General features: G+C 37.3%; 1 protein-coding gene across 2 annotated transcripts in view; it reads right to left on the bottom strand.

The window, feature by feature from the left end:
* Nucleotides 1-1900: 1900 nt before the first annotated feature.
* Nucleotides 1901-26079, bottom strand: part of HHIP (hedgehog interacting protein) — a 96428-nt gene continuing 72249 nt past the window's right edge. The window contains exons 11-14 of one of the 2 annotated variants that reach the window (XM_058666805.1): nt 24714-24795; nt 10584-10732; nt 8114-8242; nt 1901-3092 (exon numbers count right to left, since the gene is read on the bottom strand). In XM_058666805.1, the coding sequence (XP_058522788.1) occupies nt 3055-3092; nt 8114-8242; nt 10584-10732; nt 24714-24795 (398 nt within the window). In that variant the 3' untranslated portion in view covers nt 1901-3054. Of the gene's footprint in view, nt 3093-7964; nt 8243-10583; nt 10733-24713; nt 24796-26079 lie in introns of those variants that run through there. The other variant, XM_004588138.4, reaches the window with a different exon arrangement.

Below are 26079 nucleotides of genomic sequence, written 5' to 3' on the forward strand. Positions count from 1 at the left end.
AAATTGCTTTACATGAAGCACATGGATTTTGCATCAAGGAGCTTTAATTATAAGGCTATAAATATGTCAAAGGGATCTGACAACATCTTATTAAATTACAAGAGTGAACTCAAGTTGTTTCTGATGCTGGCATGGTTCCAAGAAGAATGAATTTTGCAGTGAGGAGCTATCCGTAGCACTCCCTTCTTTCCCCATCTCCCATCCCTTTCTCCTTTTAAATTCTTGTGTTTATTTCAATTCTAGAAAATACTGTATAGGAATCAAATACACATCAAATTATGAAAATGAATTATTTTCCTTCCTTTCCTCCTCCTATGTCTTTGAGTAGTAGTAAGATTTAATCTTACATGAGATCTCTTTGGAATTCCAAAGATGAGATATTAAATGCGGCTGGCATTTTAAATAGCACCTCCTTTACATACAGCTGATAACTGTCATTTTTTTAAAGTGAGTGTGAAGGAACAAGTTCATAGAAATGTCTATCACTTTCACAGGGGAAATCTACAGCTAAAACTTACAACTGGTCAAAAATGAACTAGGGAAAATCTCAATAATATTAGAAATAATGACCCTTTTCTGGGAAGCTCCCTGAGAAATGTGAAGGTCATGTGTCAGGCTTGGAGACAGGGTCCCTCTAACTTCATTTTATTGTACTGTTATTGGGATCCAAGGGAATGGTTTCTTAAGGTGTTCTATAGATAGCAGCAAGTGCCTTTTTAGTTCCTTTGCAAAACTGCCAAGTCACTCCCATTAATATATGGATTATTCAGAATCCAAAAAGGCATGTGGAAACCACTTCCAGTGTTTATCATGGAGGGAATTTAAAGTTGAGAATTGATTGCACTGGCAGTAGCAGAGCTGAGAAGCCAAAGATTAGCAACAGTCAGAAACCACTTCCCTTCTAGACTGTGTGTACCTGTTATGATTTTATTCAAGCATGTAGAAACTTTCCTGGATCTATCTGGGATTCAAAATGTGCAACACAGAGGAGAAAAAAAAAAAGGTGCTCACAGTTAAGCTACGGGACACATTTTCAGAGCTGGAGGGGCAGTGCCAGAGGGTCGCTGCCGTATCCACCACTGTGCCTTTCCTCGGGTCCCTTTTGGGAATGTTGAACTTCCAGGAAGGCACCTGATTTCAGAGACACCTTGGAAATAAGCACCTTGTAACACAATCCCTTTGAGACTTTTCTATGAATGGAAGAGATTGTATTCACCCAGGAAGAAAGGGGACTCAAATGAGAACATTGTGCTTTTTTAAAGAAACTTAAAGATCTTAAATTCGTGTTCAGGTCAGACCTTACACAAACATTCTTGACAGGGTAGGCTAGAAGCAAAATGGCAAAGTCAGTAAAGTTTAGAAGAATCTTCTTTTTTGTTCAAATCCCTTCCTCCATTCACCACTTTAATTTGGGCACTGAGTGATTTTTAGCAACTTTCCTACATTTTTTCACATACTAATTTTTACTTTTTTGTAAAAATCAGGCTAAAGATAAATTTAAATCTCTGTAATGCCTTCATGGCTGTTTGATATATCTATCTATACAATGAAACTGCCCTTTGGGGGAGTGGGTATATTTCAAATGAGAACAAGAGAAATGAGAAGAGACAAGAAAATGTAAAGCTCTTTGAGTTTAGCACAATAAAATTAGTGTTTTTTATAATAAGCCTCAATATTTGGGTAAATTTCTTTTTTTTTTTTAAGATTTATTTTATTTTTATTACAAAGTCAGATATACTGAGAGGAGGAGAGATAGAGAGGAAGTGGAGCTGCTGGGATTAGAACCAGCGGCCATATGGGATCAAGGCGAGGACCTTAGCCACTAGGCCACGCTGCCGAGCCCGGTAAATTTCTTTTTTAAATTTTAAAAAAGAATTCTGAAATAGCACATGTGTAAGTCATAAGATAAAGTTTAATACATTTGATCACGTTAAAAGACACAAAACACAGCCAGTCTAACCAAATTTCAGGCATGCATTTACATAAATATATTAAATTAAGAAAGGAAATTATACACTTAAACATCCTTTTCACCTAAAAATCATTAAATCCACAGATCAACAATAAAACCAATTCTCTGCATTTACCACTTCAAGATACAATTGTTCTATTTTAAAGATAACACAAATACACTTGTTAGAATTTATATGCATTATACATATATTATATATTACATAGATAGTGTGTATACATATGTAGTGTTTGTACAGATAGATAAATATATATACATGGGTGTGTGCACGCATACAGAAACACACAGGTGGAGTTTAGGCCATCTGTACTATTGCTGCTGGATTCTGATGTTGCTCTGAATTGGAGCTGGGTGGATGTGACTACTGTCCTTTACTTCCAACACGTTCATCATACCCACCTGCCTCACTACCTCCCTGTAAACGTCCTTGCCTGTTCGACAGTAGATAATCCCGCTAGGCACTTCCATAAATACTTGTTGAGTTAATAAATGGGTGTATGGCTGAATAGTATAATAGCATTCACAGAAATCTTCATATTATAATAATTTGATTAAATAAAGCAAACTAGTTCAGACCCAGAGGGATCGTCTGAGCCAATGACTTTGCTTGTTGCTCTTCAGAACAAGTATAGAAAATTCAGGTAGTACAAACATTAACCGTGTTACCACAACCTGTACCTGATTTCACTAATTGTCCCTATAGCCCTCTTCCTCTTATATACAGGAATCCAAGTATAGATTGATTCTGGCATCTTCTCTGAGGAAGGCTATGGACAAACTTCCCTAATTGTGAACAACCTAAAGGAAAATAAAAACCTAAGAAAATTAAAATGCTAGGAAAACTTAAGAGATTACCATTCTTTTAAACTGGACAAAATCAATCACAGAGAAAGTGAAGAAACTCACAGGGTTTTCGTTTTAGTATTATTTTATGCTTATTAATTATAATGATGCGATAATTTTTTCACTTTGATTAAATGGACTTATTTTTTAATAAATAGTCTACTGTAGCGTGTCCCAGGCAACCAAGTTCCAAAAATTCCATAGTACCTCAGTTGTCTCAGTTAGCATTTATCTTGTTACTACATGGTTCTTGGTGAAATGCATGTCCAAACATACCCTGTGAACATAATGAGACATGGAAAATAGCTATGTCATAAGATTGCCAATTTGGTTTCTCAACAACAGAATTATGAAAGGGGTTATACAGTGTCCAAAATCTTAATTTACTATAGGAAGATCATGTCTGAGGGTTGAGAATACGAGGAAAAGGAAATTACTACATTAATTTGGTAACAGATTATATCATGTAGGATCGCATCTTGTTCGTATGAATGGGAGTCACAGAATAGTGTTTCAGTGCAAAGGGAATTACTGTACAGGAATTACTGCCAACCCAGAAGTATAAAACATACTGTATATTCGGTTACCAGGAATTTTCTACCACTGTTAATGTTGAGTTTTTCCTATCTTATGTCCTAAAAGATGGTTTACTTTTTACTTCAAAAATGATTTCCAAGTTAACTCATGTTAACTTGCATTTGTGCAAATATCTACTAAGGATGTAAGTATACGTAATTTACATATTAAAACAAAAGCAAAAATCAGTGAATGAAAAATGGTCTCCAACTTTGGGATATGCATAAGAGAAGTAACTTTATAATCAATGTGGAGTGGATACTATTTTTAAAGTCATTGGCTTTAGTAATGTAACATTTTAGGCCTAAGGTTTCATGTTGCAATGTTTTATTTTTTTCTAATTACACCTATATAGCCATTATAAAAGCTATGAGAGAGCAGGTTAGATATGATGGACATGTCCTGGGTTCATAACTCCTGAGGAATTTAAAAAGAGTGCTAATAATAAATGCACAAACTTCATTGCAGCTTGGGCAACCATCACTATTAATTAAGAAAACAGCTCAACAATACTTTATCATACTCACACAAACACATTTTACTTTCCCTTAAGGAAGTTTCCCAAATTTATTCCAAAGAGATAGTTAAGAGGAAGAAGGTTGAAGTTAGCTAGGATCACTGTTTGTCAGGCTTCCTGGTCACGTTTTTAATATCAAAATGGTTTTTTTTTTAAAAAAAACTTTTTAGTATCATATGAACTACTGGAATTATGACCAAATAGGGTAATTAAGAGAATTGAACTTAAGATATAAAGTGTTTTTTCTCTTTAAAATTTCCAAAAAGAATCTGTCTGATGATATTCTCAGCAATGTCAGTAATAGCTCCACCAACTTCCCAGGAAAAATAATAGAGATAGGTATATTTCCTGGGCATGTGAGTTTAGTTGGAGTTCTTTGTGAATTCAAATTTCATCCCAAAAGAAAGGGAAAGGAGATTAAAAAGTTACACTTGGATATGCAGTAATCTTCTATAAAATAGACTCCATAGAAATGACTGTTGCTTGGATAGGGAATAGCTACTAATAGTTCTGATTGTAAAACTCTTCAGTGGAGCCATTTTCCCCACCTTTCCTATAGCTGTAATAGAAGAGCTGAATAGGAGTATCTGGATGGGAAGTCACTTTTGGAGATTGTGTTACTTAATGTTTATTTCATGTTCTTGTTGGTATCAAATGTGAGCAAAAGTTGCACCAGGAAAAATCAACAGAAACCAATAAAGTAAAACCATTAGAATTCTATTCCAGACTGCTTTCATTATGAGTATACTGAGGACATGCTTATCTAATAAAAAAATTTTTTTTTCATGGAGGAGTGCAAAAAGGAAAAAGGCCAAAGTAAAAAAGCAGAGTAGCAAAAGGGCAGAGACGACAGGTAACAAACAGTACGTGCAGTGGAGTAGAGAGAAACCATAGTTATTACAGGTAACAGTCTAACTTTCTATGCTTAGAAATGAATTTGCTAATCAGATAGCTACAACTGCACAAATATTTTCATACACATAACTATTAAACACATAATTGAAACGGTCTAATTCAAAATATTTTCTGCAGACATATTTTACAAAGGCTAAGCTGAAATATAAATCTTTACTCCTTTTAACATCAGGGATCTACCAACTCAGTTTTATTCTCAATGCTATAGTAACTGTCAAGAAAACAAGTTCTGTGGATGAACATGACAGTGGCTGAAACTGATGGTTGAAACATGGCTTCCGATCATTCAGGTACACTGGCATCATTTCGTGTTTAATTGACACCCAAGACCTAAACTCTAGAATGGTTGGGGAGGATAATATAAGAATTTATACTTTTTTATTTCTTTATTTTTTCCATCTCCTACATATCAGCCTTTGTATCAGAGATGTTTTCCTCGGTTGCTTTATGAATGGCATAGATGTTGCCTTTCATGTGATCAAGCTAACTTTCCTAGCTCTTACTTTTTAATCAGTTCTTACCTGCCTCTCATCATGAATCACTGCAGATAATTTCCCAGTCACACATTTTTTAAAAAACATCAACTTGAAAGAAAGATCAAAGAGACTTTTTTCAATTGACCACTTTGTTTAAAATACATAGCCATCAATTAGCCATCACTACCTACTCTTCTCCCAAGGGCAGAAAGAGATGACTCCATGACTCTACTTTTGTTGCTTGAGTTTAATGTCCATGTATTATGCTATCTTCTTTTTTTCAAGGAATTTGATCTTTTGTTCTAATGACTCATACTCGGTGAGGCAATGACACCTGGGGTATGTACGTTTTCCTAACTCAGCTTGAAACTCTTTCACTTGGGAAAAGGCTGTATAAAACAATCTGGTCTACTTAGTATATATGTATATATTTTTAAATAGTAGAACTACTGGAAACAAGATATTTTTACCTCAGGGGAAAAGATGGAAGGATGAGAGACATAAGAAGAAACACTTGATTTTTCAGATTTTGCTGAATATACATCAGTATCTGTATTGTTTTTAGCCAAACTATGAATGAGGGAATGTATAATAAAACTGCAGTTTGACAGATTTGGATAGCTGGCTCCCTCACCAGAAGTTCACATTTTGTTAATGTCACCCACGTTGAATAAGGGACAATTAGATGCTAAGGTTCATTTACAAAAATGGTTGTCAGGACATTTTTTTTTAATTGTATAACTTTCTGTGATGGAATTCAGTAAAAGGGCTACGAAGAGAAAGCACCAGAAACAAAAGATTGCTATTAACCTAGATGCAGGCTACTGCATGGTTCATTGCAAGATTTGTCACACTGTTGGGCCAATGAAGTGTTAGTGTGACTAGAAAGGACCACCCCTTTTCTGGGGTAAGAGGGCAATTTGGTCTCCATGCTCATTTAATCCTGAGACTTCTTTGAATAGACTGTCAATTGAATCTAAATCGTGCAAAATTATGCATGCACTTTTTAATGCAGGCTATTGTTCACTAAGCACTGAACCAAGATTTCTCAACCCATTTCCATTTGGCATGAGGTCACTTGAAACTTAAGTAATCATATATGGAAGACAAGAGCGGTGCACTTAACCACTCTTTCTACATTGTGGTTTCTATATAAATGCTCACTGTGCTTTAATCACAAATCTCTCCTAGAGAAATACTAGCTACAAGACTGTTGTTTAATTGAGGCTCATATGCCTAAAGGTAAGGAGCAGATTTGGAAAGTCAGCTGGTGCTGCATAATCCATACTACTCTACAATTTAGATCCTAGAGGGATGGATGTTTACAGAAGGGGACAACTGCAATGGGTGTGCACTTGTCAAGAGTAGATGTGTTTCCTCGGTAGTGCAAAGAGGCCTTATACTTTTGTTAAAATCCAAATATGGAGGGCTGGCCTAGAAAACTATTAAGGAAAAAAAAATCTACCAGACTTTTTTTTTCAGTGTTAGCTAGAATATGTCACTTCGTTAACAGCCTGAACAGAGAAGTCACAGAAAATGTATTGATGCATTAACCAGGGAGTATTTTCATTGAGTTCTGAAGGAACCCGTACCTTGGAAGTGATATTTGGCAAGAATTATTATGTTAAACATTTGTATAAGTGGCAGCTTATATCACTAAGACCTGGTTCAAAACCAGTGAACTCTTCTCTAGTGAGGTTTGATTCAGTGTGTGAAACAGACAGCATGCTAATCACATATACTCTGACAGTCTTGCTATGGTAAAGTACTTTACAAATATTTACTGCTGGCACTTTATAAAGATTAGCTGTTTTGCTTTTTCATTCATCATTAATGATTATATTTGGTGAAAGGATGCATTGTTAGGTTAGATCTACATAACGTTAAAGACTATTTGCTTTCTCACTTCCCTTCTTTCCAAATTAGATGGTGGAAAATGTAACTTTAGTATGTTACAGGACAGGGTAAAGGTGTTTCATCTAGGTGATGTCTACATTATAAAAATAAAATAAAAAATATATAAATATGTAACACAAACCCAGTGCCTAATGTTAAGTACAGTATACAGTAAGAGCAGACCTTTTAGGAAGATTGATTTTAAAATATGCTGTTATTATTTAATTATAAAACATTTGAAAACAATCTTGAGATCAAGCTGGAGAAACCAGATTTCTCTGCCAATAAAAAAGGTAAGTGCATAACATGGTGTAATTGAATACATTGGTAAAAATGAAGATTATAATTTTATATCAAGTTGCCCATTTAGATATTCATCAGGGAGTTCTGAAAAATTCTCTCATATTTAAGTCCTTTAATATAAAAATATTGCCTTTTTATTAGATCCATCAGATTGCACAGTCATGTTTCAAAATTCTATTAAAGTTGACTTTAGTTATTACAAACAGAAAATTCCTGTGAAGTCAAATAGTCTCTTCTGGTGACATAAAAATTCTGTTATCAATTTACAATGGAATTTCTGTGTAAATTACTCCAAACAAGGAAGTATGCGTTTTTTTTTAAATCCATCTGTTATGCAACCATGCGTATGGGGATTGTGAGTGTGTATGTCTGTGCATATGTGAGCAAATGTGCCAACATACACACAGAGGATATGCACATTTCTGGAATTTTTTTTTAAATAAAAGAAAATGAAATCACAGGAGTGTGTAGCAGGATAACAGTCTTTCTTTTTAATGACAGGATAAAAATAAATGCCCAGTGGAAAGGAGTTTTCACACAGTCCCAGAAACTATACAATGTAACTTGTTAGGTCCAGCAAATAAGATGTCATGTCAATGATCTGATCAAGAATACCTGCCCTGGTCCCTCTGCGGATGTTTCTGTCCACTTGCTCACACTGAGGACCAAGATAGCCTTTTTTACAGAGGCACTTGTTGGGTCTAACACAGACGCCTCCATGACGACACGGTGGCTCGCATTTTGCTGGGAGAAGAAAAACAGCAAGAACATTGCACTGTCATTCTCTATGTCAGAATCAAGCATCCATGAGAAGACAAATACAGAGGAAATGGAGGGAAAGAAGGAAGAAGATGGGAACAGTACATCCACAAACAGGAAAGAAGGCTCTCAGATCCGAATCCTTTGGCAGATAGAACTCAAGAAACTAGAGATGTTTTTAGAAAAGCAATCCTTTCAAATCTCTGTTCTACGGGGGTACATCCAGAGGGCTTTCCAGGACCTGTTTTCCTTCTTCCAAGTTAGAACTTAGGGGAGCTGGGCCCCAGCTTGAGAGAGACCTGCACTGGCCCTCGCATCTCCAATGCAGCATAAAGGAGTGGTCACTCCTTGGTGTGAGTTGGATGGAAAATCCACCAGAGGGACTCCCTTGGATTCCTCCTTCCCTTTCTTCCAATGCTTCCCTCTGATTAGAGTCTCAGGCCATTCCTGGGGTTGGTAAAATTGGCCAAGGAAGGATGTTCTAGCAAATCCTCTTCCCAATTAAATGAGACAATTACATGAAATAATTTTTACCACTACACTATAAATGGGGATTACAAAAACTTACTGCTAAAACGAAAGGCAGACATGAAACTGAGTATATGAATTAACTGCTATTTACTGATGAATCTGGGAAGTGCTGTCACTGTGGACAGAATCAAATCCCTTGAATCCCTTTCCTTTCACATTGATAGCACAGGGTCACTTTCACCTCTCCAAACACCTGAGTCCAAACCCAGGGTGCTGTGGCTGATGTGCAAAAGAACGCATAGGAAGAAGACAAATTCTCTTTTAAGTTTGTGGAAGATGAGTCGGCTACATGGATATATCAATGACGCTCTTAGGTTTCAAATATCCCAAATAGATTACTTCCATATAAAATGATTTGGACTTATTTTGTATATTAAAACTAGTTAAATTTGAGGGGAAGTAAAAAAAATTTACTTGAGTGAATCTTTACATTAACTCAAAGTGTACACTTTCACTTATGTCACATAATTTCAAGCCTACTGTATACAAAATGACTTGCCCATCCTCAGTTGAAACATGGCTGCCACTAGAAGTTACTCGTCAAATATTTGCTAACTGACCACTTAAGGTCAAGCAAGAGGTTAGGTAAAATACAAAATAGAATATAGCAGAATGATTGATATGACTGTTCATGGAAGAAAGCAGAGGGCTGACAGGTATCAGGAATCTGAATACTATCACATTTAACATTCATTGTCATTTTTCACTAAGTTAATAGAAAGGAGATAAAATGGGTCAATAAAACGTAAGGATTAACTTTCAATAATGTGCTTAATTTCTGTTGTGTTTCAATTTTGATAGCCTGTTCCTAGGTATGCAATGACAAGCAATTAGCTATGTAATTATTTAACTGCATAATGACTTTAGTGCTTAAGCAATTTCAAATGTAGAGTACAAAAGAAATAAAATATATAGCACATCCACATAACTGTAGATATTGATTAATTTTGTTAGGTCACATATAAAATAAGCAAGGTATAATTTTCAGAAACCATCTTTAGAATAAAAACTAACAGTAATTATGAATTACAAATAATATTAATTTGGGACTTTAGTTTTCATCGACACAAGTTACTTTAATATTGGAAGTGGTAGAGATCAAAACCTTTTTGAAGTAAGGTGAATGCGCATTTTCAACATAAACACTTTAAACCTTCCATCTCTAAACTTACCCAGGTTTCTTCCTTCGTACCAAATAAAACTGAAACATCACTACACAAAACTGAGTAAATCTCATGCGACAGGCTAGAACAAGCCCAGAGTAATTCTGCTTTGCTCTGTCTCAGCAGTTGCACACCTAGCTGATGGTTAACAAGGGAGTGGCGAAGAATTTTAAAATCTCATAATTTGCCCTCAAATAATTGCATTTCCCCCTTGCATTTAATAGCATCCATTGAAAACTCCCATTTTTAGCATGATGAAGCAAGAAAGCAGGCAGCAACCAGGGAGGGCATTTATGGGGTGTCTGGAGAAGGGCTTGCAAAAACTCCCTCAGTGACTGCAGTGAACTCTCAAGACCCCAGGCCTGAGAGCCCACCAGAGATGCCCTCGTTGTTCTATTTCCCTTTGTGACTTAAGAAAACACTCAGGCATGGAGTTTTACTAAGGAGTAAGTAGCTTGCATTTAAGCAGATGGGAGAGATTTCGTTTAGAAATTCAGAAACAGGAGAACATTAGTATTATTGAAAACACTTTTCAACAGTAAACCATTCTAGCAGAAATGGTGAATGTTGAGCTCATGAGTACTTGAGGACCACTCCTGCCCCAGACTTTCCTAGGGACAGAGGACACTCACCGGTTCTGCAGAAATCCCCTTCCCAGCCTGGGCTGCAGCAGCACCTGCCCGTGGGAGTGCAGTAGCCATTCCGACAGAGCCGGGAGCACTCGGAGGCGAGTGGCTGCGCGGGTAGCACCTTGGCTCTGCATTCCTCGGGCATCAAGGGCCTGTGTGGAAAGACAACAGTGGAAAATCTATTTTGTTTGAATATCAATACTGGAATCCTATCTAGCGATTTTGTTGCTTATAAAGCATATCTTGCTTTTTAATGAGACCTTTCTTGGAAGTGAATTCAAATTTAAGACTGACAAGACTAGCAAACTCCTTCAAGCTAACCAGTTTTGAACCAGAGTGAACATATAAGGATCTTGAATTACACTGAGATTGTCCACATCCAGTAGCTGCAATTTAAGCAGGAAAGAGGTACAGATATTTTCAAGTGTTATCTTATTCAGATTTACAAAACTTTACACCTCTAGTGCTGGCGATGCCATTCCTTCTTAATGTCATACAGGGACTGAAGGCACTTGTCAAATGAATACTTGCAGCCTGAAAAGCTTGGGAATCAATTCCTGTTTTAATTTTGCATTTCTTTTGAAATATTTTCTGCAGATAGATTTGGCTGGAGAGGTTATCATCTATGCTGTAAAAAAACAGTCAGTCAAGGTGTAAACTTGTATGTGTGTGTATTGGGTATTTTACGTATATTTATGATAATTTTATTTTGCTCTGTTATGGAGAGAACTAAAACTAATAGTAGAAGACAGAAACACCTTATCTGCAATGTAAAAGGTCAGAGATTTTGTATAGGTGTTCTACAAGGGCCGTAATTTATAGAGGAAATCAAGATAACTTCAAATGAGTTTACGACCATCACAGATTTTCAAATAAACTTCTTGTTTTTCCAGCTGGGTTGGGCTGGAATCCTGGTCCCAAGGGCTCCTTACCTACTCTTTGGAAAAAGAAAATGTGTAGTGGTATTTTCCCGTTAGTCACTGTTACCTGGCCACAACATGGTGAGAAGGCTTTTTACAATTCAGGAATGTAAACAAATGTTTTCATCACCACTCAAAGACACCAGGGTTGGGAAGGCAAAGCAGTTGGACTCCCTAAGTACCTTGACAAAGAAGGTGATTATTATAGGTCAAAATCAGCATTAGAGAGGTAAATTATAGAGCTCTCTGAGATAAACAAAGAATCATGCCCGGAGAACTCAGTTTTTTCCAGATAGGTTATCTTGTTATGTCCCTACGGGCAATGTAAGGGATAAGAGTTTGTTTCCATAATGTCTTCTTTTTTTAAAAAGATTTATTTATTTTTATTACAAAGTCAGATACACAGAAAGGAGAGACAGAGAGGAAGATCTTCCATATGATGATTCACTCCCCAAGTGACCACAACGGCCGGGGCTACGCCAATCTGAAGCCAGGAGCCAGGAACCTCTTCCGGGTCTCCCACATGGGTGCAGGGTCCCAAAGCTTTGGGCCATCCTCGACTGCTTTCCCAGGCCACAAGCAGGAAGCTAGATGAGAAGTGGGGCTGCCGGGATTAGAACCGGCGCCCATATGGGATCCTGGCGCGTTTGAGGCAAGGACTTTAGCCATTAGACTACACCACAGGGCGCAAGTTTCCATAATGTCTTAAAAATCATACTGATTTTCCTTGATTTTTTTCCCTTGATTATTTTCCTGTTAGACATGAAGGCCCTATGATCTGGAGATTGAAAGTATTCACTTTGCTTTGTAAAAAAAAACTGTAAAAAATCATGTAGATTAAAAACCAAAAAACAAACAATGCATGGTGACTTCATTTGCCTCTTTCTTCAGTAGAAGTCTGAATCTTTGTTGAAAGCAATGGGTTTTGCTACTAATGTGGCAATTCAGAAAACTCCCTTAAATCAATTCCCTCTTATTTAAATCTGGAAATGCTAAATTTCTGTGAAAGGTTCGTCCCTAAGGCATTCTATGGACTGAACATATTTTCATTCAGAAAACATTAACAAATAGCTTCCATGTGTTCCCCAGAGCAGTCCTTCTGGGAGGAAGGGGGATGGGATACGACAGAGGAAATGTCAAGTGTTTCTGCCAAGAATATTAAAGGCCCTGTCTTTATCGTCTTCTTTCGTGTGTGTGTGTCTTTACCTTTTTATTGCTGCATATCGCAAGACTGCTCTATTTGTTTCTCATATAAAATTCTTATTTTTGTTGTGAGACGGTGGTGGCTGTTTTCACAGCCCAAGATATGTTTTTCAGTAGCTGCGAAGTTTTGCTGAGTTCCAGGCCATGATAAGTTAGCAAAATGGCATTCAGTAAACAGGAACTGTTCCAATTTCATTGGTTTTGAAACTGTAGAGTTCTGTGTCCCTACCCTCCATACACAATCACTCGTCCACTCTTCTGACCTGAGACTCAGAGTATGTGAAACATAGATCACCTGTGACAAACTGGGCAATGCGAGGTTACTTATGCCAGTTCTACGTGGGATCTTTTAAAAGGAGGCATAGTTTAGATCAGGTGAATTCAATTAAACTAGAAGATGTTGCCTGTTTGAGGCAAAGTATAGGCAAACAGATCATGTGCCTGGGGGAAAAGGAAGAAACACATGATGACTAATGCCCCAAGGTTGGAGGGCAGTACTTTAGGATACCACGTCTGACCCTTCCCTAGATCCTTGGATTATTTTTCCACCCAACATTCAAAGATATGAAATCTCAGGATTACACAGGGGATTCCAAATTGCTTTTCACCTAACCTTTTTATCTGTGGGTATAATGAAATTTCATGCTTGAGTTTTTCTAGCTACTGCTTCTGTATGTCTGTAGTAAATACACATTGTTAATTCCCTTAAGTTTTACCCATTAAACACCTGAGAAAACTTATGTCTTTTTTCCCATTTCTGAAGTTGATTACTATCATTCCCTACTTAGCCTGTGAAGTGAGTCCTCACCTTGTCTTTTCAACTGTTATTTTGTAAAGGATCCCTTAACCTGGAAGGAATAAGACTTTACCAGAACTTTGCTTCTCCAAGGCACAGGCTATGCTTCCTTCCTTTTCTTGTTGAAAGTTTACAGTGGGCAAAAGCTACTCAAACTCCAAGTTATTTGTTTACTTGGGAAAGGGTACCCTTCAGTGGCACAAAAGATAAAGGAGGTGGTGGTCCTCGGGGAGACCACCCATGCAAAGACAGATACACACACAAAAGCATCATGTATACAGATCTGTTACAAACTGGTACATGAGCGTATCCTCGGAAGAAAGATGAGGAAGCAATTAGTTTAGAATTGAGGGATGTTATCGAGAGATTACATTTAAGTCACTGAAATATTTTATTTTCTTATATTTATGGGAGCTAGAAAAATACAGAGGTCCTCAGTGCATATTAAATTAAGTTGAATGTGTATCAATGTAATTTTCCAAGATACTTTCTGAAATATAAGCTCTTATAAGGACAAATTTTCTCTTTCTTCTTTCTCAGCAGGACCCAAGAAAGTGTGCAACACATGGATGAATCTTAAGAAAAGTATGTTTGAGTTAAAGAAATTAATGAGCATATGCAATTTTCAAAGGATGTTTATTTTCTATGTGACTGGGTGATCGCCTTTGGAGTACATGGACTATTCAGGGGAAAGAGAGCATTAAAATCTAATTGCTATAATTTTAAATCATAAATATAAAATTGAAAACACTTGCTACATTTCTCTTAAATATTTGAAAATTCTTCTAAGGCATACTTCATTATAAACTACGCATTTCTGAGCTAACAAAAACTATAGTGAAAAAGCGAAAGGCTAAGAGGGCAAAATAAGCATGTGAAAAGGAGGTTTGACTTTCTCCTCTAGATGATAAAGAAGCCAACTTATTAAGTTAATTTTCTAGCAATATGTGGCAAAATCTGACTTGGATTTTTGGTGATTCCAGCTCTCCTCTTCCACTTTCACTTTACTCTGGTGGCATTGTCCTTCTACTGAAAACAATAGGAATGCTTCACAGGAAATGAATTTTTTTAAGTTGGACAAAATTATTATTTTCATGCTGTGCCAGGTCATTTCGTGTAATATAAAAGTACTACATATACATACCTAAGTGGACTCTAAATAAAAATCTGGAGCATATATCTGTGACAGGTTAGCACATTTCATACTTATTTTTATTGCATGGGAGAAGTGAATATTTCAATGTAAGGTCTAATAAAAATAATTTACATATACTTGTTTTTCTTTCAAATAATTACTTAGCCAAATTCCGGATCTTTCATTGTACTAAATGAAGTCAGAATTAGTTTTCAAAATAGAAAACATACCCAAGAGGATGGATCAGCTTATAATAAAGAATATACTGAGCCCATTTGCTGACAGCTATCTCCATAGCCCTCAAACTTCATTTAAATCAGAGAAACACATTTCTTAATCCCTTCACACATGATAATCAGACACCAAGGGGCTAGTACAGAAAACTGCACAACATTCTTTAATGTAGAAAGCATTGCTTTTAGAAATTTAAGAAATTGTTTAGAAGCCTACTCTGGCTGACTTAGTGAAGTAGTGTAAAAGTTTAAATATTTTCTTGAACTGAAGGGAGTAGTTGAGAAGAATAAGTAATTTATAACACACACCATACGTGATGACTCTTTGTGAATAGCTGTGGCCAACAGTGAATGTCTCTGAGTAAGGGGACTGTGAATGGTTTTAATTTAATGCTATTTAATTTAATACATAAAAAAATAAATCAATACAGGAGAATCCCACCGTGACTCCGTGTGGAGCTCAGGGATGGATTCTGTCTGAGCTGGCCTGCCCTGCAGAGTGAGCACTGCAGAAACTGGCTCTGTCTCTTACGGAAGGTAACAGTCCTCAGTCTGAATTTGTCGTTTTTAGGGTTTTTGTTGACTTTTTGTTTTTAGGATTTTGTTGTTTTAGATTTTAAATACGTTTTATTATAAAATAAGATACACAAATCATTAGTAATGCACCTTTGATAAAATCCTCACTCATTGGAGGCTTTAGAAAATGTAATAATTCTATAGCATCTCTCAAACAGCAGGCTCCTTAAGAGAAAGAATGAAGGAAGGACTGCCCTGTTCTCCAGAGTCCCTTGGGGATGCATGGCCAAGTGTTCCCTTTACAACTACAGTCTTTGCAAAAGTCATCATAACTACCTGCATACCCCATTCTCATGAGTTAGGAAAAACTGCCAAATCTAAATGTTCATGACTCCTAATGTGGTCCCCCACTAACCAAAAGCATGGAACCAACAGGTAGTTTATAAGAAAATGCCGGTCTGTGGACCTCCTGGAAAATGACCGAATTTGAATCTGTACTTTAACAACTTTGTTGGGTGATTCACATGCCTATTGCACCTGGGAAGTACTGTTCCACAGCCAGGAGAAAATGAATGCATTTTAATTAGTGCATTCCAAAGCTTCCAGGAAGAGGATGTTGTACAGTCTTACTTCAGAGTGGAATCCCTCTTCTGCACTGGGACAGTTATGCCCAATGCAGGGCTTAATGAATTTCCTCATCCTGTACGCATGATCCAGAGTGATCAGCCTTAACCACTCATTAGTTTTAGAGTCAATATTCAGCACTTTTAAGTAAAAGACGGTAGGGAAATGGGGAAATTTCCCATGATGGCTCAAAGTTCACTGCTTCCCATCTGTACAGCCTAAGGCAGAGGAATAGCAATTAGATCCTTAGCTGCTGTACCATCTAATACTCATTTTAGTGACTTTCTCCAATGTCAATGAACAACTGCCTCTACTCAGCCCTCCTCCCTGCCCCCACCATAATTAACTGCTGTTAGTCTGGCTGTTCACTGAATTTTTCCTGGTCATGTCAGCATTTATTTTTTCAACTTCAATTTACTAAGGAGTGAAATTCTGAATTTTGATTGATTTACAGCATTTTAAGATGACAATACATAATCATCTTTTGCAGTTTTAAAAAACAATAACATTTTACACACATTTCACTTGTTTGTGAGCAGTCTTGCACATTTATGACACAATCATATTCCAGGTAGAAAGAGCAAATTAAATCTGCTCCTGTGGAACTATGCAACATAGATCTCACTGGGATTTCCTGACAGTAAAGATGGCAATAAATTTTTCCTAACAGTGCTATCCAAAGACTATTTGCCAAGAAACTGGATGTTTTAAAAATTACTGCTTTCCAAACAAAAAAAAAAAATTAGAATAGATAGAGAACAACAAGGAAAGCTTAGAACCAGACAGGAAATGGTCAGTGTGGATTCATATATACCTTACTAGGTAAGACACAAAGATTAATTGTTCCACACTGTGGTATTGAAGATTTCTCTGCACATCCCTCCTAAAACTGTTCTGTACCTCAATTGTTGACATATGCCTTGTTAGAGTTATAACCCAGTTTAGACTATCCTAAAATCTGCCAAGTTCAGCAAAATTATGCTTCAACACTATAAACTGCTAAATACTAAAATGAAAATAGATACAAGATAACTGAATAGTACCCTATAGCCATTTTAAGGTGTATAGCAGCTGGTTCTGTATAAACTAAAACTGAAATGTCAATGAAGTAGTCATAGGATGTGGTTAAGAACCTGCATTTTTTTTTTAACATATTGGTTACTCAACACCATGTAAATTGATGCCATAATGTTATAAATTGTTGTTGATGTGCTGGGGCTTTTAATTGATCAGGATGATATTCTGCCAGCTCTGCCTTCAGACCAGAGATGGTCTCCCCAAGAAACCGCTGAATTTACCTGGACAATAAGATGCTGGACTTTATGCTTGACATAGGTTTGCAAAGAAAGAATCTTGACTGATTTTGAACTGTAATACTGCAACAAGGTAAGGAATCCACCATGGGGGAAGGGTTGGGGGAATCCCAGAGCCTATGGAACTGTGTCACATAATGCAATGTAATTAATAAAAAAAATTACTGCTTTCAGTTAATTATTAAGGAATAGTTTCCTTGACATTGTATCATATACATGTTGAAGAGATATTTCACTATCCCTGAGTAATCTTGAAATTGATACAAAAGGCAAATGAATACATTGAACAATAGCTCTGAATTTAGGTATATTACATATCGTGCTTTAAACTTCTTATTTTGTGCTTCTAGAATGGTAATTAGGAAGAATGAAGTAATGTTTGAGCTTGTTTCTCGATAGTATGTAAAAATTTGTTATTTGGAAACATGCTGGACAAAAAAGAAGAGGGCTGGGTTTCAACTGTGTTCTCTGTGACCAATGTTATCTGCATTTTCAGGTTCCCTGAGATTTAAAAGTCTTACCCTTTACAAAGAATGTACCTGTTCATTTCATAAACTAAGAAACATTGTTGACCGACTAACACTGAGCCTGTTGAACCAAACTTTAAGCAGGCAGACACAGAAGTACAGCGACAGATTTCCTTGCTTTATGCTAATAATACGTTCAGAAATTTCACAAATACTCATTTAATTTTGCTCTGTGGTTATAAGTGTAACTGTAATAAAGCAAATAAAGCACTCACACTCTGGGGGTAGCTTTCATCTTGAAATTTATCCTCAGGAGAGAACCAGCTTTGTTCTTCCCCAGTTGAAAAGACCAGAGTTTGAAGAGGATTAGTGTCTTTCACATCACTCACTATAGATGGTTTTCAACTGGTCCTCTTACTTTAGGAAAAAGGTAGCAATCCATGCTTTAGACTTCACTAATCTTCCTAGCCAAACACCATCACTACAGTTTGCAAAGATCTAAAAAGGTATGTGGAACCACTGTTTCAACTTTATTATCTTAACCCAATGTCTATTTTTCCTTGAGAAAATCAAGATACATGTTAGATAAAAAAGATGACATCCAGTTTTACCAAATTACCTTAGATAACTTTTTGTATTGTGGTCACAATGCCTTAACCACAGAAACTGCCAGCTGTAGTTATTGATGGAGAATATGGAAAAAGAGATTTTTCTACTTTAGGTCAGCAGACATGTTCCTGAAAAATCTTGCATTCTACAAAATATCATAATAATTGTGGAACTATTAGGGACTGAATGGCATGTTCTCCTCTCTTCTGCTCATATAAGAAGGCCCTAATCCCTAGCAATGAAATGGGAAGGAATCAGGTACAGACGGGATCACCGGTGGGACCCCAGATGCAATGACTGCCCTTCGAAGAGTAACAAGAGAGCTGGCACTTCCTCTCTCTTTGTCACTTCAGGATGCAAAGGGGCAAGATGGCTCTATACAAGCCAGAGAGGGAGCCTTTGCCAAGAATTTACCAGATTGATACTTGCTGTTGGATTTCACAGCCTTTATCTCTGAGAAATCTGCAACAGTGAAGCCAAATCAGGATGAATTTCACCTACTCCAGAACTTTCTGGATCAATCGTTTGAGTATCTGCAATATACAATGTTCTGAAATAACTCTTTTTTGTCACACTGTGTTAATTATCTCAGATAATATCCTTTTGATTAAATGTTAAGTTTCCCATTTTAAAGTAAAAATAAAGTTCTTTGAGTGGGGGAGTCTAAGTTCTCATGCATTTTCTTCCTATATGCTGCAAAATACAGTCTCTTGAACAAAGAAGACATGTGAGAAAGTCCTTTACATTGATTAAATCAGAATTGATCTGATAGGACAGCAAAACAAAACTGAAAATTTAGAATACAATTTTAAAAAGCCAATGCCATTCACTTCTATTGTGAAGACAGAATTTTGTACCCCCAAATCAACATGTTAAATACTTACTTCTTTAACCATCTGTGATAAAAATGTTATATACTAAGTAACAAATGACTATAATTGAAAAAATAGGCATGTTTAATTCTTAAATAATGCAACTGGTTAATTTCCTTTTTGAATTATCCATTTTTATTCACAACATTGGCAACTACCATTAGCAAATCATGTAGGTAAGACTTTGATTAGCATTTAATTAAAAAGACTGCAAAAAATTTAAAAATCATCTCAAATATAAACTCTCATCTTCTTTTCCCACTTATAAAGCAACAGGCCTACCATTATTTTAATTACATATTGTATGAAGGTAGAAATTTTAAATATCACTAACTGCTCAAAACAAGTTTTTGTCCTACCTCAGTATACAAAAACGTCAGTTTAAATTGCTTTTGGAGACTGTTAAGATGACAAATTCCCAGATTTGATGTTGTACTAGTTCGTTCCTTTGCTATTGCTGACAAAAATAAGTCTTTTAAGCAACAAAATAATTTAACTCACAATTTAACGAATTTAATGAATTAGTGAAAATGATGCTAAGAAACTTTTTTCTTTTTACTTACAGGGTACATCTTTCTCTAGAAACATCTTTTCAGAAATCTGCAAAACCATAGTAGACACACTGAAGGCAACCTCAACGCTGCTGCATCTTGGGTATTGTCATTATCTAGTGACACAATCTCACAAGCCCCATCTTGAAGAATAGGCTCCTCTTTATTTGTAGTGCCCATTTTATATTTTTGAAATGAATGCAAGATTTAAAATGGGTAGAAGTAGAAGTAAAAATATTTTATATGATGTTGGAATAGGTAATGAATCCATGCAACATGCGTGACCTGAGTATATTTAAATGTGCATCCATCTCCACAAATTTGGCTTAAAGGATGGATGATGATCTACTGACAGAGCACTTCTGTGTGTTCCGTTTGCAAGCTCATCCACTTTATCTTGCCTATTTTCTATCTTGCCTAACGCATTCATATTACATCTCCAGCATTTCACGGGTTTTTTTGGCAGCTTAGGAAGGATTTACTAGCTACAAGGTATTACGCATGACAACAAGAGATAAAGTACAATAAGAAGAAAACATGAGTGGGCCGATAAGTGAATAGCCCTGTAGATGTAGAATAATAAGAGAGCAAAAATGTGGAAAGGTTTTCCTTGTCTTTCAGACTTCAAATCTACCATGCTGAATGGATTTTTATAGGGCATATACTTGTTCATGACCTCTGGTGTTAAGAAATTCTGTCATGTTTGAAAACTAGTCCCTTGTGGAGTCTGTATCCCTGTTAATAGCTGAAAGGTCAGTGGAGCTGCTAAACAGTTTGTATTACGGTCAGGGTGGCCGCGAAAACACCACCTGTTGCAAGAAGGCTTGGCAGCTGGGTCAACAGGCTCTGTGGGAATTTATCAACTCAGGGGGGCCACTTGCATAAAACTTTGACTGATGAGTGGGGACTAGACTGGCTCATTGGGCAAAAACCGCTCCCATTATGTATGACTTTGTTTAGGGTGACAGAGCTGGCTGCTAGCTCCCGGGGATATATGCAAAGGATCAGCAGAACTGATTTTCCCTCCTGAAGGGATTTTTTTAGGGAAATACAAAGGCATTTTTTAGCATCCAGAGCAATAAGGAATGAGATGAAGACGTTCAGAAAAAATAAATAAATAAAAAAGCAGCAAAAGTGGGGTCAGGGGTAGGAGTTATAGAAAGGGGGCCAGAGGGACGGTTTTTGACATTGGTCACAGAGGAGTTTGAGATACAAGATGTCTGTCAAACGACCTCTCAGCCTGGAATTTGCATTGTTAATGTATAGACCTCTTGAGGGAATGGTCTGCGTGTGACCTGATTGGGTAATGATGAGCAATATGCCAGAGTATGGCAAGAATGGTTATATTGTAAGCAAGTCAACATAGTCAAGAACAATTTTGTTTTAAAAATCCCTGGAGAAATAAACACTGGAAACATTTCAAGATTTTCTTTCTTTTTTTTTTTTTTTGGAAAGTCATTTGGTTTAAGATCATTTGAAGCAACAACAAGAATAAAATGAAGAATCTTTTGTCAATGATGTGAACAAATTTTTGTTCTATAAAAATAAAGCTTGACAATTATATAAAGCCAGAATTCTTAAATTCTCCTTTTTCCCATCCCTACATCCCAGAGCATTTGTTTAATTTTGAGAAGATTTTCTAAAGAGCAATCATTGGAGGCAGGGCTTACACAGGGAAACCAATCCTTAAAAAAGTTCTTTAAAGTTCCAAGAACACCTTTATCACAGTTTTGGAGCCAGGAAAAGTACCAAAGTTAAGAGATCACCTGAAAATAACTCTGGAATGCATGGAATGTGTAAAGAATTTAATGCTTTAGAATGACTTAATTACCCTTACAGCACCTCATAGAAATGAGGAAGGGATAGAATGTTCATCTCTACTCTTGAAATGGACGCAAGGAGCACAGTGTGGTGAAATACTGTTTGCAGGGATCCGACTGGAGAAGATTCAGAGACTACAAGCAAAGACTCCCTGTGCTGCATGGGCTAGCTGCCCTCCAGGGCATCTATTCTAAGGGCAGGATTCAGTGCAATGAAAAAGGGAGCCTACATCTGGTGCTTGGTGGATCTGGCTCTATCTTTTAGTATTACTGGCTGAAGAGATGCCCAGGCCAGGGCATGGGACCCACTGAAGCCACAGACCCCTGGGTTAGCTGAGACCCTGTGGACGTGGCCCTGACTTGATTCTAAACTCCACTCTGTCCTGAGTCACAGCTGTTTCACCCCTGAGGCTATTCTTCAAGTGTGGTCAATGTCCCAACTTGGAAGCAAAATTCATTCTTGTTTTGTTTCCCTAGGGAATCTGGTTTTCTTTACATAACTAGGGGCTGGATAAAACCTTAGGGAAATCTGATTATGCTGTTTTTTGATTTTTCATTATAAATAATATCTTTTTTTGTAAAAACAAGTTGTGTCATCATCGTTTTCTCAGGAGGTTGCCTACTGTAACATTTAAAATTTATGTAAATGATTGTGTAATTCATAGCCTTGTCCTTGCATAGTGAGGGTGATAGTGAAACTTCATCTGCTTTTGCCAAAATAACTAAAAAGATATCGCATATGGTTCCTAAATTTCTTTATGTGATATGTTGTATGTCTGTGTAAGATAAAGTAGAAAAAAAAAAACATTTCATATGGAAAGAATGTAACTCCCACAACATCTACGATAGAATATAAATATTTTATAATTCAGTGTTTTTCTCTTGTAGAGCCACAAGTTAACTGATGTATGAAATTGTTCTGAAAACATTATTTTAGCAAGTCTTGGGGCTTCTTCATAAGACTACAATTAGCCTAGAGTTTAATTTGGGTAAGCTTTTGGCTATAAAAAGAAATCTCAACATATTGTTTTCTTAGTTGACAAGGTTCTTTCTGCCAGTTCTGCCTCAGAAGTTTGAGAAAAAAGGTTTGCTCTGACACAGACATCCTAAATATTACTATGCTAGTAATTAGCTCACGTTTCCAAAATAATCCCTTTCGCATACTTCAGTGTCTTCTTATGTAGAACTCCTCTAGGGAGAAATGCTATAATAATAAACGCTTGTGTTCAAATTGAAACAGCATGAGGCTCCCAACAAATGTTTATGAAAATATTTGCATTCTTATAGTCAGTTTATTTTGAAATTTATACCTATGCCGGTGTGCAAGGACAGTGTCTTTGGGACTCTGTTCCTTCCCCCACCTTCTGAAAAGCAAACATAAATCTTAACCTTGGCCCCACACGTGACATAACTCACCAGCAACAGGCACCATAATGAGAAGTCAGGCCTTCAGGTATGTCAGTCGGAGACCACCCTACTGGAGGAGGCCTTAGGAGCACAAAGCCAAGGTCCCTGATGGCAACGCTTGTAATTAGACACTAATAATGGATTGAAGGTGTAAAATTCACCTCCACTCACCAAGAGACTAAACAATCCAGCTGAATACTGCAAGGCTTTTGTGAGGCCAGAGAGTTCATTACACTGTTACTAGGAACCAGGCGAATGCCTATCAACTTTGACAACATAATGAAATAACAATGACTATTCTGAAACTAATAATGTTGGATTGGAGTGAAATCCCTTTATATCATTATTAGGATGCTGCTATTGTATGATTGAACATCGGTTTGATTTTTTATTCTTAACCCTGCCAGCTTGAACCACCTCCTGGGTGTCTGATTTTCCTTCTCATTCATTTCCTTGCTTTTTTTCAAGGAAGGCATCACTTTTACACTCAAATAAGGAAAAAAAAAACCCCTGTAGTGGATGCTGGGAACTTCTCTTCTTGTGATGGGAAAAATGTACTCTTAGAAAGAACACCATTAGCAAATGAAGTATGAGAAGTGATTCCACCGAGAGACCATTTAGAATGGATTACTCTGCTTTTCATCCTGCGGTGACCAATGTCAACCTATACTTTCCTCAGTAAAGTGTTTTGAGGTACAGAAAAGGGAAAGGAATTTCCATTTAATTGTGCCTTTTTCTGGGGACAAAATGCATGATTTACAACTTAAAAGTAACTTTTAAAAAATGGAGCCAAATCAATGCCTTTAGTACATTCATCACTAGAATTTATGCAAGATCAGAATAAGTTAACGTAAAAGGAATCTGAAACACGCTAGGGTGGCTAGGGTCACGCAGACAAGGACACAAAGTTGTATCTGTGAGATAGTACGTTTTGCTCTAGTTAGGTGTTTCTAAGCTTATGATGAGGTCTAGTTGATGACATATAATTTTAGCAGCTTCTGATAATTCAGATTTCATTCCTGAAATTAACAAGAGATTAATTACAATCTAAAATGATTGGAAAGCTGTGTGCGACGGGTGAATGAGAAGGTGTGTCATAGTGATACCAGACTCGTCAAAGGATTGAAGCATTCCGATCCTGCTCTTGCTGAAGTGCATAACAAAACACTTCTCCAGTTTTCCTGATTTAGTCACAGCAGTCTGCACGAGAGCATGCACATCTGGGTGGTTTTGAAATGATGCTCCCACATTGAACTGCCAAAATAACAGCCTGATTACGTAACAAAAATCATACTAAGCAGCTATATATGTCCACTGGTAAGTTTCTTGTTTTCTCAAAAATAAAGAGAGTTGATTGCTTCCAACCCCCAAGCCTAGTGCACTGCCTGGCACACTGGGACTCTCCTGTATCTTGTGTCTGATGCCACGGTGACAACACTTCTCTGGGAAGAAATGTGAATAAGCACTAGGGTCCTGGGTGATGAAGCCTGGTCCCCCAGGGCTGAAGTGGAACAGCCTTCTTCACCCAGATCTGAGCGCATGGGGAAAGCAGAAGGGGTCCTCTAGGCTGATGCCAGTAGCAGTTTCCCTGTCACTGATTAGAATAAATGAACATTTACCTTGCAGAAGAACAGCAACTGACTGAACAGAATCAAAAGAGAGCTCACCTTTTGGGGTCTACAATTTTGTAGAGTTTTCCATTGTGAGTCTGGGTCATGCTTTTACTGCTTGATAAAATATAGACTTCTCCTGTTGAAGAAAGAATCCGAAGTTAAATCACAGCTTCACAAAGCCTTCCTTTGTAACGTCCTAGCAGTTATTACCCGAAGGTGCTTCAAAAAGTTCATGCACAAATAGGACTGAAAGAGAAATGAATCTTGGGGATTAGCTTATTCAGCCACTGCGCTAGCAGTAAGTTAATCATGGTAGAAAAAGATTTTGAAAACCATGCATATGAAGAATCTTCAAAAATTCAGAGAAAATGTATGAGGAAAAAACAACTCTATGCATGGATTTCAAAGGTTTTTGAAATAAACTTCTCTTTTTAGTTTTATTTTTTTCACAAACTTAAAAAGTGCCCTCCAAGCAGTCTCGTCTCTGTAACTTTACCTCTATAGGTCTGTCTCTCTCTTTGTCCATGCTCAGGAAAATCACTTGCCCGGAGACACTGACAGACTGCCATGTCTATCATTACGGTGCAAATTCAGATCACCACTGTCACCTCCCACTACTATTGCAGTGGGGGCAGATAACACGCTTCACTTGGATAATAACTGGGCTCTCGTGTCTGCGCTTTGTATTTGCTCTCAACACACCAAAGCAATCCACAACAACACATCACATTCCCATGTTTCAATACACTCTAGTGTCACTCAGAGCCAAAGCAAGTCTTGACCCAATGGGCTCTTCTGATGCTGCTGGGACCTCATGGGAACCTCTTCCCCACTTTACTCCTCTCCATCCTTGAAGGGTTCCACTGGATTAGATAACAGAGGCACATTCTAGTTCCAGGTTTGGGCCTGTCCCCATCAGTTTTCACTTGTTTCTTTACTACAAGTTGGTGATTCTATATCGTCTTTCATGATCACAATATTTTAGGAAGACTTTCCACAATACCTAAGTTCTTTTTTTTTTAAAGATTTATTTATTTTTTATTACAAAGTCAGATATACAGAGAGGAGAGACAGAGAGGAAGATCTTCTGCCCGATGATTCACTCCCCGAGTGACCACAACGGCCGGTGCTGTGCCGATCGGATGTTGAGAACCTGGAACCTCCTTCGGGTCTCCCACGTGGGTGCAGGGTCCCAAGGCTTTGGGCTGTCCTCAACTGCTTTCCCAGGCCACAAGCAGGGAGCTGGGTGGGAAGTGGAGCTGCCGGGATTAGAACTGGCACCCACATGGGATCCCGGGGCGTTCAAGGTGAGGACTTTAGCCACTAGGCCACGCCGCCGGGCCCCCAAGTTCTTTTTTGCTGCCAGATTTTTCTTTCAAGTATCTATTACCAGTTGACACACAGCATATTTTGATTTTAA

This window comes from Ochotona princeps, chromosome 7 (genome assembly GCF_030435755.1).
Source record: "Ochotona princeps isolate mOchPri1 chromosome 7, mOchPri1.hap1, whole genome shotgun sequence".
Lineage (NCBI taxonomy): Eukaryota > Metazoa > Chordata > Mammalia > Lagomorpha > Ochotonidae > Ochotona > Ochotona princeps.